This window comes from Kogia breviceps, chromosome 14 (genome assembly GCF_026419965.1).
Source record: "Kogia breviceps isolate mKogBre1 chromosome 14, mKogBre1 haplotype 1, whole genome shotgun sequence".
NCBI lineage: Eukaryota > Metazoa > Chordata > Mammalia > Artiodactyla > Physeteridae > Kogia > Kogia breviceps.
In genome coordinates, this window is record NC_081323.1 from 63,584,152 (window position 1) to 63,599,593 (window position 15,442).

Genomic DNA, 15,442 nt, shown 5'->3' on the forward strand with positions numbered 1-15,442 from the left:
ACTTTCTGTTGTCTAGAAACCATCCAGTCTAAGGCATTTTGTTATAGCAGCCCAAACAGACTGAGACAGTTGATATAAAAAATAGCTGCCGTCATTCACACATCTTTGTATGCAGGCCTCTTTTCAATGTGACTTTTTGCAGCTTTTCCCATCAAGAGAAGAAGTCTGTTTCTCTACACCTTGAATAGAGACTGGTTTTATGGTTTGCTTTGAGCCAACAGAATGTGGCAGAAGTGATGGTGTGATTGTTCTGACCTGGGTCTCAATAGGGCTTTCATGCTTTCTCTCAATTTCTAGGAAACCTGCCCAGGCACCGTGTGAAATATCCTGGGCTACTGATGGCATATGTGAAACCTCATAGGGTGGAGAGGAACTGTCCCAGCTGAAGGCTGTCCCAGACCAACCAGCACCCTGGTGACCTGGCAGCTAATAGCAAATCCATTAGTGAGTCCAGCCAAGACCAGAAGAACCACTGAGTTGAAGCCAATTTAAAAGTTTCCAATTCACAGAACTATTAGTTAAATAAATAGCAGTTGTTTTAAGCCACTACGTTTTGGGATGATTTGTTACATGTTAAAAACTAACTCATATAATCTGTATTTATAGGTATTTGAGCAGAGAGACAGGGTCTGGGGAGTAAACAGCTGTGGGTTTTTCATCTAGTATCAGTTGATTCCTAGGGATAAAGCTAGTTCTTTTAACCAATGTAGCTAGCTGGAAAATTCATGACCCCAAAACCTATTTTGATTTCACAAGTATAGTTGGAGGGACTTAAATTATTCAGAAAATTTCTTCAACCTTCCACTTTACTTGTAAACAGAAGCTACTGTGATGTTTTTAAATTAGTTGTCCCAGACTCTGGGATTTCATCTATAGTAAAATGATCAAAATTGGGAAGGATAGGTTTCCAATTCTTCGCTGGTAAGAAATATTTTAAAAATAACACACACACACACTATAAATATGAAACTAACATGGAGTAACTCCAACAACATTACCTTAGAAAGAAAATTTTAATACAAATAGAATATATAACAATTAAAAGAGGTGTTTTTTGAACACATTTCATCAGCCTTACTTTTCTCAATTTTCTATGGCTTAGTGAAAACCTCGACACATATTGGTATTGTTCTGTGGACTAGCTTTTGAGAACTACTTTTAAAGAGGGTCTACCAAAATTCTGCCTGCAATGTTTCTGAGAATGCTTACACACATTTAACTTAAATTAACTTAACGTTAACTCAAATGTCATCACCTCTGGGAAGTCCTCCTTTCCTGGGTTGGTGGAGCTAAACATCCTCCTTTAACTTTCCATAAGCTTGACCTCTGTTTCTGCTGGAGTTGCATTACCTATATACAGGACCAGTTACATAATTGGTGGGATCATGTGTTCAAAAATCATTTGGAATTTCAAGAAGGCATTAAACCAAGCATGGAGCCTTCTGGAGCATGGGTCTCTGTAAGGCTGCAGAGATTGCACGCCCAGGAAAATTCTGCCCTGCCTCTATATTCTATCTCAACCTGGAGATGTTGTGATCCTGGAAAGCAAGAATCTTTTTTCAGTCATCTGTCTCCTCAGTGTCCAGTGCAGTGCCTGACACATTGCATACTCTTCAGGTTTTACTGTAGTAAGAGTGAGTGTTTCACTGCTAAGTGTGAAACTGAATAAAGGAAACCTCATTTAAAATGGAGTCTGGAGGCCAGAAGGGGGAACTCTCAGGCACTACCACTCCATTCAGTTACAGACCCCCAACAGAAAGAAACATACCTTGCATTCCCAGTCTGAAGGTGTCACTTCTTTGCTACCCCAGCAGGAGGAAGGAAGATTTCCTCCCCCCACCCCAGCAACAAGCCCAGCCAATGGGAAGCCATCACCACCCTGAAATCTCGCAATCCTCCCAGGGGACCTTTGTTCAAAGCACTGACTACTAACTTCCTCCTTTTCGCTATAAAATAACACTCTTCTCCTTTGTTTGCTGGACTTGCGCAGAGCTTTCGCTTGTATCAAATTGCAATTCTCTGATATTCCCAAATTAACCCATTTTGCCGGTAAAATAACTGGCTGCTTTACTTTTAAGGTCAACGTAAGGTTACTTTCACTGTGCTGATCTCTCCACACAAGGTATGGAATGTCTGTAATATGCTTGGGGAGAGGAACCATTCTTATCCTCGTCTTATAGATGAGGAAACTGAGGCTTAGAGAGCTTAAGTGACTTATTCGAGGTCATAAACCTCATTTGAGAAACTGCCGGGATTTAAACATAGGCAAGACTCAGTGGTTCTTGATCAGTTTTGCCCCCTGGGGATGTTTTGTCGGCAGTTTTTCGTTGTCAAAACTAGAAGGTGGGCTTCCCTGGTGGCGCAGTGGTTGAGAGTCCGCCTGCCGATGCAGGGGTCACGGGTTCGTGCCCTGGTCCGGGAAGATCCCACATGCCGCGGAGCGGCTGAGCCCGTGAGCCATGGCCGCTGGGCCTGCGCGTCCGGAGCCTGTGCTCCGCAACGGGAGAGGCCACAGCAGTGAGAGGCCCGCATACAGAAAAAAAAAAAACAAAAAAAACACAAAAAACTAGAAGGTGCTGCTGGCATCCAGTGGGTAGAGTCCAGGTATGCTGCTAAACATCCTACAGTGCACAGGACAGCCCCCCAATGGAGAATTAATTAACCCCTCCAAAATATCAGCAGTGCTGAAGTTGAGAAACCCCGTCCTGATACCAAAACTCAAGCTCCCTAAACATTGGTTTTCAGTACCAGCCACTTTATATTATTTATTCGTATTTCACTTCATTAATAAATACTATAATATATTTATTATTATTCTCCCGCGTTCCCTACATCGGCAGGCGGACTCTCAACCACTGCGCCACCAGGGAAGCCCATATTTATTATTCTTAAAAAATTGACTTTAAATTGTTGTACTTGAAAGAATTAACTATACCTTAAACAGTTAAGCCATGTGTTTGATGGGTCATTTTTTTCTGATACACATTGAAATAAATGTCAATGAAAAAATGTTGCCTGCCATGTCAGTAAACAGACGTTGCAGCCATCAAGCCACTACAGACTTCCTGGACAATGAACCCTGAGGAACTCAGGAAGGAGTCAAATGCGCTGCCCACTGCCAAGCCCTTAGCCATTGCAGTCAACTCAAACGGTGCACCCTGAGGGGATTCAGAAAGGAGAAAAGAAGGATTCCGGCGCCAGATAGCTGAGGAGCATATCAAAAGAATGATTTCAGTGAGCCCGGACTCTTCCATCTTCCCAGACATAGAAAAGCGCTAAATTCATTAACTTGAGATATCTAGTTTTCTTTAATTAACAGTAATCTTTTTTAATTAATTAATTTTTTGGCTGTGTTGGGTTTTCGTTGCTGCACGCAGGCTTTTTCTGGTTGCGGTGAGCGGGGGGTCCTCCTCGTTGCGGTGCATGGGCTTCTCACTGTGGTGGCTTCTCTTGTTGCAGAGCACGGGCTCTAGGCGCTCAGGCTTCAGTAGCTGTGGCTCGCGGGCTCTAGAGCACAGGCTCAGTAGTTGTGGTGCACGGGCTTAATTGCTGCGGCATGTGGGATCTTCCCGGACCAGGGCCCGAACCTGTGTCCCCTGCATTGGCAGGTGGATTCTTAACCACTGCGCCACCAGGGAAGTCCCCAATTAACAGTAATGTTTTGATGTTCCGACTGCCTGGTCTTTGTTGCAAAACTCCTGTATATCCTGGCTCCTCCCTTACCTCTTTGGAGCAGTCCCACAGCGGTCTGAGAGTCCTGTCTCCCTGGCTTGAAGTACTCAGATTGTCCAACCAAATAAAACATAATTCTCAGCTTTTAGGTTGTGCATTTTTTTCCTCAACAAATATAAAACTATTTTAAAAATCTTTGTTGGGGTACCACCAGAAATCATCTCATACACCACCTCTAGTCTGAGAGAATCTTACTGCAGACCCACTTCGCTTCTTTTATAAGGCTTCTCTTATCTTTTCAGAACAAGAGACTAAAATACATCAAATCAGTGTGTTGCTTGAAGCTGGCAAGGTACTAGCTACATTTTGGCTTCTGTTGGGGAAAGTCTTCGAGAGGATGTGACCACCCATTGACCAGAGAGCTGGACCTGGGCAATCTGAGTCTCCTCTGTCCTTGAAATGTACATTCTACCCACTGTTCCCTCAGTAGAAGCTGTTCCAAGGAGGCAAAAACCTAAATAAAACTGTTAAGATTCTGGCAGATGAGTGCAGAGATCTACTCCTCTTGCAGCCACCCAAGACAAACTCTACTATAAGTTCCCTTGTTTATTAATTCTGCCAATCTGGAGTGGCTGCTTCTTTCTTCCCTCTCTCTCCTGAGATGGGCCAGTTTCAAATCTCACCGGGGAAGCTCCCTGAGGTTATAAACTAAAGCTTCTGTTTCAACTCTTATTTTTTCTCAAGGCTAACAGTTGCTTAGAAACTGCTTTGAAACCCCAAGGACCACCTGATGGGACAATTAACAAACAGCTCCTAGGAGTGAGGGCCACAGCTGCAAATAATCTAATTTGTTGAGCTGCTTCTGGACATTGATTGCAAGTCCCGGTAAGCGAACATCCTTCGTTTCATTGCTGTCTCTCCTAATTGTTGGGGAGTACAATTGCATTCTAGCTGTTACATGCACTGCAGTCTGACATAATTAAGGCTAGAGCAAATGAAATTCTTCTTTAGATATTAAAAGCCCCTGTGTTGTAAATAATAATGTTACCATCTCTTTCATAGAAAGCACTTTCATTAAGAGCTACATTTTAATTTCAACACTTTTGCACGAATTCATTTGGGTAGTGGTAGGGGGTGGCATTTAGTAATGATTTTTCATCTTCCATTAACTTGCCAGGTATTTCAATGCCCCCCCCAACCCCAGCCTCCAAAGCCCTGAAAGAAATATATTCTCAATTGCATGTTCCCAATAAGCACACATCTAGTACAAAGTAATGAATCTATTTACTGACTTGACATACCCAGAGGAAATCAACTTTTTTCCCTTGAGGAGTAAAAAGAACCAAGATTATTCCTCTCTCTTCTAAATATTTTTTCAAATTCTTGGGAAATAGGCTCGGGCAGTATTCCAGGGGGCAGTGACAGCCATGGCCATGGCCGGCGGGAGCAGGAAGGGAATTTGGTTTGGGCAAAGCTCACGGGGCTTCAGGTGTGGAATGTGATAAATGAGCCACGCAGAGTGGATTAGGTCCACTTCTTTCCAAAGCAAGATCCCTGCACTCTTCCTGTGACAAACAGGGGGCAGTCTCTGTTAATTAAAGTCGGGAGCAGCAGCCAGAGCCAGTCTCCTCTGAGGACCAGACTCAAATGTCCTGGTGACAGGCAATATTTTACAGAGATTGGAGGCAGATTCTGAAATGGACTTTTCTGTCTAGATTCTGTCTCTTTTCACTAAGATTGTTCTTTTTAAAAAAAAATCAAATTTAGAAGGGCCTTCAAACCCCCAACTCTTGTGGGAAGGTGTCTGTGACCTAGCCCTCAGTGGGTCGTTGCCCTGATGCTTGTTGGGAAGAGTCATGTGGGGTGCAGTGGGGTAGGATGGCAGGAGACCTGGGATTAGGAGCCCGGTGCTCTGCATCCAGCTGTGCATTTCCCATTTGCTGGCCATATGACCTTGGACAAAGCCCTTATTTGAGCCTCAGCTTCCTGGACTGTAGCAAACATGCTGGAGCAGAACTTCCTTATTCTGAATTAGTATGTGGAAATATCCCAACCCCTCTGCATATCTGTCTCAGCCCTAGGTGTTCCTTTCCTCTCTCAGTTTAAGACAGGGTCTTGCATAAAAGGTCTTAGTTCATTAAAACAGCCTGTACATATTTTTCAAGTGTTTCCCATATCCACATTGTTCTAGATGCTGCGGGACCCTGTGAGAGTCAAGGCCCTTTCTGCCGTGGACTTTACATTTCAATGTGGGAAGACAGAAAAAAACTCCCCATAATGTCAGGTGGATGGAGAGTCTGGAGGCCTATTTTGGGAAGGCGCTACATGCAGTGATTAGAACGGAGGCACCTGAGTCAAATTTCTTGGGTCAAATGCCAATGGCAGCACTTCCTTGGGCACCTGGTTTAATTGCTTTGGGCCTCAGTCTCTCCCTCTGTTGTGTGAGCTTGGTAAGATTACCTAACAGGTGAGTTAAATGAAGTCAGTCATTCAGTGGTTCAGCAAATAGTCCCAGATTGTCTGCTAGATGCCAGGCACCGCTCTAAGCATCCTCGAGGAGGTGATTTTAGAACAAGCAAGCTTAGTGGGTATGTTACAAGCGTTGAATAAACGTCAGCTGTGGTCAGCTCTCCCACACCAATGCCTGTGTTTGTAGAGATTTACACAGTGCTGGTGTGTGTGGGTGGACAGACAGTCCACACTGTCCTGTTTTGGGGATCCCATTATGATGAATCCGATGAGTTCAGACTACACAATCTCACGCCTTGTCCTGAGGGGTTTAGTACATAATACAGCCCATAATTCGGTGAGTCTTCCAGGGCTGGTACACCCCTGGATACATTCTATCGTATTGCCCTGGTGTGTTTTTGTTGGAATAGGGTCATTTCTGCAGGTCTTTGGGGGAGACAGTAGGTGACCGTTTCTTCAAAGAGAAGGCACTCATTCTGAGAAAACTTGCAACAGAGTCCCAATAAAACCCCATGCTTTTTCAATTAAGGGGACACTCCCGCCCCTGCCGTATGTCATTTTATATGTGGCCCAAGCTCTTGGTTCTTTGAAAATGCACTGAGAAGCCCTTGACTGCAGCCAAACGGAGAGAAGGGTGGTGGAAACATTTCCCTGCAAATTGCCTAGCCTACTGCTAAGTGTATACTTAGTTAATGCAATTAAAAAACAAAACGCTGGGGCGTGTGGGGATCTAAATTTGGTGTAGCAGCTTTGGTACAAATCCTGTTTTAGGGGCTACTGGAGTCAAATTCAAGCCGAGGAGAGGAAGAAGTGGGAGAAATGGGAGAGGGCCGACGCATGTCTGGAACCGGCTGATTTGAGAGAGGGTAGGTTTGGAGACACTGACTGACGACGGGAGACTGAAAGCCGAGGAAGCAAAGGCCCGGCTCGGCAGCTCCCGGTGAGGATATCCAGGGAGGTGGAGGGTCGGTGGGCACAGGGGCCTGCCGGCTCCGGGAGAGCGATGCGCGTGGGCTCCAGGTACCGGAGGGCAGCTGAGTCCGGGCGCCAGGCCTTGCGCTGCATTAGATCTGGGCGCGCAGAGGCGGCGCCGCGGTGTGCCCTCCTGTGGAGCGCAGGGAAGGCGGCGACGGCGAAGAGGGACAGAGTGGCAGGTCTAGGGGCCTGGGAGAGTCCCAAGGAAAGACGTTCTGGGACAGGCCATTGCCTCGGCCTTGGCCGCTTCCTCACCTTACCCCCGCGTTTCTTTGACTTTAGTTCATCCCGAGCCCCTCTCCCGGGGGTGCTTACCCCGGGCCCAGGCGCTTGCCACCGGCCTTCCCAGCTCAACCTTGGTCCTCGCCTGGGCCCCGGGAGTTGAACCAAAAGGGTGGCGGCTCTGGCTGGAGGGCACAGTCGGGGAAAGGGCAGGGCGGCCCCGCGCACCTGGGAGGGTGCGCAGTCTCATCAGACTGCGCCCCAGTCTGTCTTGGAGTGGCAGCCACCTGGTCTGTCCCTCAACCCTTCGAGTCACCCCTTCCCTGGTGGGCCGACTCCAGCCGCAGCTGCTGCGCACGCTCCCGGGAAAAAGCCCCGGGCGGAGCCGCCTCTGCGCCCAGAACAGGTCTGAGCCGCAGCTCCCCTCCAGAGAGGGCGCGGGAGGTCCCGCAGCCGTTTCCACCTGCCGGGAAATCCGAGCTGTGCTTCAGCCTCTGCGGCTGCCGGAGCTCGCTCCTCTCCGCTCGCCAGCCAGGCTCAGCTCTGCACGCCCCCCAGTTGCCGCCCGCCAGCCCGAGTCACCTCTCCCGCGCCCCCGCCCCTCTCCAGCTCGCTCCCGCCCCCTCGCCCCCCCGCGCCTCCTCTGCCCGCCCTCCTCCCCCTCCCCCTTCCCTCCTGCCCTCCCTTCATTCCACAAGTGTTGCTTCGCTCTCTCCGGCGCACTTGGCCAGCTGGAGAGGTGAGAGGGATCCTGCGAGCGGGCGCGGGGCGGCGAGTCTTGAGCCGCCGGCCGAGGGGAGGCACGGACAGACCGACTCGCCCTTGCTCTCCGCCCCCCGCCTCCCCCTGTGGCCAGCCGGACCTGCACCCCGCGCTTGCCCCCGCTCCTCCTCCCCCCGCCAGGCCGGCGCGCTCCTCCCCGGCCGGCCCCTCGGCGCGCTGCGCGCTGGAGGCGAACGCGGGCTGAGCCGAGCGCAGTGGCCGCCGACCACCGAGCGCCCCGCGCCGCTCCCTGCATGTGCGGCCCGCGGCGGCTCGCAGTCCCCGGCAGCAGCCTCGGCAGCTTCGGCCGCGCCTCGAGAGGCGGCTGCAGCGGCTCCAGCGGCGGCCGAGCGGCCGAGCCCGGGCTGGGAAACACGATGCGCCGCGTCCTCCGGCTGCTCCTCGGCTGCTTCCTCACCGAGCTGTGCGCCCGCGTGTGCCGGGCGCAGGAGCGAGCGGGGCACGGGCAGCTGGCGCAGCTGGGCGGCGTGGTGGTGCTGGCGGGGGCCAACCGCTCGGGGGCCGCCTCCGGAGAGGTCGGCGAGGGCGTGGGGGTCTCGGACGCACCCCCGACCCGGGCGCCCACACCGGACTTCTGCCGGGGCTACTTCGATGTCATGGGCCAGTGGGACCCGCCGTTCAACTGCAGCTCGGGCGACTTCATCTTCTGCTGCGGGACTTGTGGCTTCCGGTTCTGCTGCACGTTTAAGAAGCGGCGACTGAACCAGAGCACCTGCACCAACTACGACACTCCACTCTGGCTCAACACCGGCAAGCCCCCAGCGCGCAAGGACGACCCCCTGCACGACCCCACCAAGGACAAGACCAACCTGATCGTTTACATCATCTGCGGGGTGGTGGCCGTCATGGTGCTCGTGGGCATCTTCACCAAGCTGGGGCTGGAGAAAGCGCACCGGCCCCAAAGGGAGCACATGTCCAGGTGGGCTGCCTCCCCCCCCTCCCCTCCGGGCGCCGCTCTCCCTACTCTCCCCTCTCCACCTTCCTGGAGGCAATGGCGCTCCCCCCGACCCCGGCTTCTCCGCGGGGGTATGTCACCCGGGCAGCCAACTTGGGCTGGGAGCGCAGAGAGGGGACGCTGCGCTCAGCACAGGTGCGGACATGAGCGTGTGTGGGGGTTAGGGGTGTCTTCCCCCCTCCCCCGCCCTCTTCCCGCCCCCTCCCGCCGAGGCTTGCAGCGGACTTGAGACACAGGCAGGAAACCCGTGGCTCCGAAGTCTTGGGTTTTGGGGAGGGGGTCCAGCCTTCGGATTCCAGATACTAGCCTCTAGGTAAACAGGGGCCGGCGAGCCCGAAAGGGAAGGGGGGCGTGTGTGAGCTCGCGCGCGTGTGTGCGGGAGGGAGGGAGGCAAGGAGTGTGTGCCGCCTGCAACTCGTACGACTCGCGAAAATGTGGCGAGGGAGGTGGAGAGTGCGGGGAGGGCGAGAACAAAAGCTGTGCTTGGAGCGGCCGCCTCGCTTTCTCCGAGCTGCCAGGTCCCTGGAATTGGGACCTCGCCACCCCTCCCCGTAACCCCCTCGTCCCCCTCTCCAGTCGCCACCTCTCCCTGCCTGGGGCAGCAACCTCAGCTGCGCGCTTGCCCGGGCTGGCGTGGCCTCCAAGGACCGGAGCCCCCTCCCCGCGCGCCTTCACCCCCCAGAACCCTGATTCGTCAACTTCCCCTTTTGCCTTATTCATTATGCAAGTCCCAGCACGAGCAAGTCTCAGCAGATGGGAGAAGGCATTTGGGATTAATGGAGCTATTTGCCTTTTGCTTTTTTTTTTTTTTTAAGTATCTAAATCGATTCGCACAACCCAGTAACTTTGAGGCGGAACACGCAGACGCGAGGACGCAGCCCCCGGCCGGGGAGAGGCCTGGGGTTGGTGTGAGGGCCGGGCGGGCGGGGTTGAAGAGCGCCGGGTGGCCTGCGAACAGCTGGATGACTGGGGCGCAAGGTTTATTCTTTTTACGAATATGTGCAACAGAGTCGCCATGTGTTCCCCCCACGCCCCACCCAACACACACATACACACCCCGCACCTCCCGGTGCCTGTGTACCCGCCTAAAAAATCTCAACAAAGAGACCCACCAAAAATAGGTGAAGGAACATCACCACCTCACTAGTAATTATTTTCTATTTATACTCAGATTATCCGATGATTTTTTTTTTTTTTTCCAGACGGGAAGAATTTGGGGGAAGAGGTGAGGGAGTTCCTCTCGGTTTGGGTCAGCAGGGAGGCGTGGATGGATGTTGAGATCTGGAGGCACAGAAGTAAGCTCCGAGGGCATTCAAGAAAGCCTTACCTACTAAAAAGAGTCAAGAGCAGGCCCCGCCCACCTCCCCGTAACCCCAAGGTGCCCGATCGCCAACCGCATGGGCCGGGTGGTTTCACTTCCCCCGCTGTCCTCGCCAAGGGTCTGTATTAAGGTGAGAGGGAGACACGGAAGCAGGGCTGCGGCAGCGACTGTTGCCTTGGTAGGGAGATTCACCCAGGGATAGGTAGGCTGCCTTGCAGATTTCGGCTTAATTCCTCTGCTGAAATCTCCTTGGAGCCTTTGCCTTGCAAACCATCGCTTACAGGAGCCCTCCTCCTTGTTTGGTTGGGATGGGGGTGGAGAGGCATGAAGAGGGAGGTGAGAAGGTGGAGAGGGGAGCTAACCTTTGGGCATCTGTGGGAGAAAGATGCTAGCTTCAGGCCAGCAGGGACCCAACTTCCTGCTCCTGCCCCCTTGCAGCTCTGTTTACTTCAGCCCAGCAGGCTGCAGCCACATTCCTCTGCAGATATTAGGAAAGGTCTGCTTGGAAGTGAAATCTAGGAGTACCCAGTCCTGGGGTAACAGAGCCTCAACACAGGCTCTCCTTGCATACATTTTGGGAATTCCAGAATGGAGTGAAACTATGTACTCCTGAAGAGAAAGGATGGTTGATTTTTACTTGCAACTCCTAAAGTATGGTTTTCAACCTCGGCTGATGTTTAGGGTCACCTGGAATGCTTTTTAAAAAGTCCTCTTGCTGGGAGCCGCACCCTAGATGGTTCAAATCAGAACCTCTAGGGTGGGGCCTGAGCATCCATACTTATGTATATCTCTCCGGGCTTTACAGTGTTCAGCCAATCACTGTCCAGGAAAAGGAAGTAACATTTGCCGAGCACAGTTCTGGGTGCCAGGCACTATACTAGGTGTGTGTGTGTGTGTGTGTGTGTGTGTGTGTGTGTGTGTGTGTGTGTGTGTGTGTGTGTGTGTGTGTAAACATTCTCTCGTTTAGTTTGCACAGCGATGAGACAGGTGCTAATTTAATTCCCACTTACATAGGAGCAAATCATAGCTGAGGTAGGTGGCTTGCTCAAGGTCACACAGAAAATTGTGCAATCCCTAGTCCCCTGGTTTCAGCTGTGTCTGGGGCAGATGTTTTCAGTTTGAGTGAGCGTCAGAATTTGGGGAGCTTCCTAAAATGCACAGTCTTGAGTTCGATCCAGAGAGATTCTAAATCCATCCGTCTGGGCCTCAGAAATCTGCATTTCACCACCTCCCTGAATGACTCACGTAAAGTGGTCCACACTTGGAGAAACACTGGTCTTGATTTGGGGATATTTTACAGGATTGAGGATGGATGAATTCATCCAGTGTGACTCTTATTTATTTACATTCTATTGGTGGTTTTCCCCGTGTGTGTAGCCTTTATGTGTATTTCTGTGGTGCTGGGGGCCGCCCCAAGTTCTCACCAAACGCATCCTGCTCTGCTGATGCAGTTAATCATTTCAAGTCCCAGCCATGGCAGTGGCCTCATCCACTTTTGCCTGCACGGGCCAAGGGATGCTTGGGTGGGGCCAGCGCACCAAGCTTGGCATCAGAGAGACTATATGGTGGCTTCTAGGTGAAATTAACCTGCTGGCTGCAGCCTCTTCATTTACTTTGTCTGCAGCTGCTAGGGTCACTGGGATGGGGAGTTTGTTCTTACCTCATCTGAAAGTATCTTCTCCTCAAAGACTTACCAGTATGTGCTGCTCCCATGTCACACCCTGACTGCTCCTGATGACCAGGTGCTTGTGTTTGAGGATGTCGGTTTCCAGGCTCAGAGTCCTGGGCACATCGCCTGCTTCCTTTTGGGCTGATTAGGACGGAAAAAGGGGAAAGACAGCAGTTTCAGGAGCGTGCATGGACCTTGCCTGTGATGTTGGGAGAACTGTACAGATGCTCATTCAGCAGCTGTAACAGCTGCCACGTTCAAGCACAATTTATTGGAAGAAGTGACTGCAAATGGTGGCCAGCTATGGGTACCAAACCATGCAGACATATTTTGTTTGGGCTGTAAGGTATTTCTATGTATGTATTCTTATTTTTAAAGTTTCCTCAATTTGTTATTGTGAAACATTTTAAACATACAAAAAACTTGAAAGAAGAATAAACACGAAGTCCAGTATATCTTTCATCTAGAGCAGGGTTTCTTCCCCTTGACGCTGATGACATTCGGAGCTGGATAATTCTTTGCTGTGGGCGCTGTCCTGAGCATTGCAGCAGCCCCGGACTCTACCCACTAGGTGCAGGTAGCACCCACCCCATGCTTCATTCGGGACAATTAAAAACGTCCTCAGGTGTTGCCAAAAGTCATCCAGGGGCAAAATCACTCCCAGTCAAGAACTACCAATTTAGATTGAACAATTAGTATTTTGTCCTGTTTGCTATCTCTCTCTCTTCCTTCTTTCCTCCCTTTCTCCTTCCCTCCCTTCCTCTCTTTTTTTTCCTTTGTTTTTTGGCTGAAGCAGTTGAAAATAAGTTGCAGACATGACGCTTCATCCTTGAATACTTCAGTGTGGATCTCTTAAGAACAAGGACATTCTCCCACATAACACAATTCCAGTATCACACCCAAGAAAAAGAACAAAAATTCTGTAACATCATCAAATAGCCAACTGTATCACTGTTTTCCCAGTCATGTACCAGAAAGGTCTTTTAGAGCTTGGTTTCTCAAACCAGGATCCAGTCAAAGCTCACTGCCTTTGGCTGTGAAATCTCTTTTGTCTCTATTAAGTATGGTGTTTTAAAACCAACTTAGAACCAATTGCCAACATTTAAAAACTGAGAGATTTCACACAGAATTCCAGATTTCTGATTTCTTTTGAGAAATCGATAGGTCTGGTAATACTGGACCTGCATATTCAAACAGCAACTGTTCCCTTTAGGACCCTCTCAGGTTTAATCTCCAGCCCCCCGCCCCCCGCCCCCAGCCCCATTCACTCAGTTATGTTACCTGCAGTCCCCAGAGAAGTCATCAGGCTGATCTTAACAGAAATGGGCTCAAGTCAGATGGCTCCAGATTCAGTCCCAGCTCAGCCACTTAATAGCTGTGTGATTCTGGGAAATTTACATCACTTCTCTGATTCTCAGGTTCTTGCCTACAAAATGGGATGATGAGAGTCCCTATATCATAGGCTTGTGTGAGGATTCACTTGAGACTGGGCTTAGAAAGCTCTTAGTGCAGGGCCTGCCATATGGTCACTGCTCAGTGACTACTACCCTTTATCATCATCCTTATTACTGGAATTTTCTAACCCTTATCTACCGAAGTGGGTGAAGTTGTAGTCTGGAACTCTGTGTCTAGCCCTTGCTCTGCTATGACTGTTTAGCTGTGTGACATTGGCCAAGTCTCATAACCTCTCTGGGCTTGCGTTTAATTTTAACAGAAGGAGTAGCAGGTTCACAATAGGAGAGACGATCCATGTATGACAACATTAGATGCATTGCAAAGAGTTGGCCTGGGTGATATTGAAGAACACTTGCTGGTTTTACTAGTTTGCCATAAGCTTGTGTGTAAATTCTCATTTAATTTCATGTCCCACCCCAAGGAGGTCGGCCTTATGACAGTCTGCCTTTCACAGAGGCACAGATTACTTTCCAAAAGGATGCACAAGCTCCTAGTGAGTGGAGGAGTTGGACTTCAGGCCCAGACAGTCTGAGACTGTAGCACGGATCCTCGACTGCTAGGCTGCACTGCCTTGGATCACTGAGATGCAGGACTTCAATCTTTGCAGATCACAGAGAGGTGCTCGATGCCCTGCAAATAACAGTGCACACATCAGGGCCTGTTCACAGAGCCACTGTCAGATCAAGACTAGGCATGTTTTCTGCATCTGCCCCTGGCAGGGCCAGCCCCTTGGCAAAGGCATTGGTAAGAAATGACCTTGGGGGCAGGAACATGTGTTAGAAGCTCTCTACACTCGAAGCCAGTAGGGAACACATGTCATTATTTTGCCCACCTTCAAACAGAATCCGAAATCCAAGTGGCAAATTATGTAGCACAATGTCCTGTGTGTTTTTCAAACATGCTTCACAAGTGCTGGAGTCTCTTGCAAAGAAATGGCATCAAGTGATATATGTCCCTTCTTCCCTTGCCTTTTCTCTCTTATTCCAGCTTCCCTTCCACCTCCCCTTTTTCTTACACATTTATGATTATCTTGTGGCTTCCACCAGCTCCCCAGGCTGGAGAAGCCCATGAATGCATATACTGTTGGCCATGGAAAAGTCTAAATTATTTTTCTTTGCAGAATATGTTTGCTTCTCTTTGGGCACTGAGTCCTTACATTTGAAAAATCAACTTTAACAACATTGCAAAGCAGTTATACTCCAATAAAGATGTTTAAAAAATCCACTTTATTGGGGTCTCGCTTACACAATAAAATGCACACACATTATCTGTACAGTTTGATGAGCTTGGACAAATGTCTACACCTGTATAACCACTACTCCAGAAAGGTACCTGGTGCCCATTGCCCTTAGATCCTTGAAAAATAAATGATGCTTTTGGTAAAAGAGGAAATTCTCAAGAATCCCATTCAAGTGTTTAAAAGTCGGGACATAGTTTAGACCTTGGAACCCCTGGAGGCTTTGAAGCAAGATGCTGGAACTCTGAGCTCTGTTCGGTAATGCTGGGGTCTTTTATTTGCTCTCTGTAATTGGAAAGAAAAGGGATGCAGCCTTTTCTTTTTGTTCCTCAGATATGCCATGATCATTGATGCTTTGGAGTTGTTGTGTTGGTTTGTCTCAAATTCTCTGGCTGGCCCCTCCTCTGCATTCAAGACTCAGCTCAAAGTCATCTTGTCTGAGACGCTGTCCCTGACCCCCCAGGCTTACTAACGCCCCCCTCCTTGCCCCCTCCAGCCCATCACTCAATGTTATTTGCTTCATTTCACATTACAGTCTAAAATGAACTTAATAATGTACTGGTTTACTAGTTTATTATCGTCTCCTTCCATTATCTTTCACAGTAAGGGGTGCAAGGATGCTAACAGTCTCTTCCCCATCTGTCACCTGAGTCCTAGTACGGTACCTGGCACATAGGAGTTCTG

At 49.8% G+C, this 15,442-nt stretch overlaps 1 protein-coding gene across 2 annotated transcripts in view; it reads left to right on the top strand.

Annotated features, from left to right (window-relative positions):
* Positions 1-8,316: 8,316 nt before the first annotated feature.
* Positions 8,317-15,442, top strand: part of SHISA9 (shisa family member 9) — a 301,839-nt gene continuing 294,713 nt past the window's right edge. Inside the window, exon 1 of one of the 2 annotated variants that reach the window (XM_067012533.1) lies at positions 8,317-9,040. In XM_067012533.1, the coding sequence (XP_066868634.1) occupies positions 8,355-9,040 (686 nt within the window). In that variant the 5' untranslated portion in view covers positions 8,317-8,354. The remainder of the gene's footprint in view (positions 9,041-15,442) is intronic. The other variant, XM_059038681.2, reaches the window with a different exon arrangement.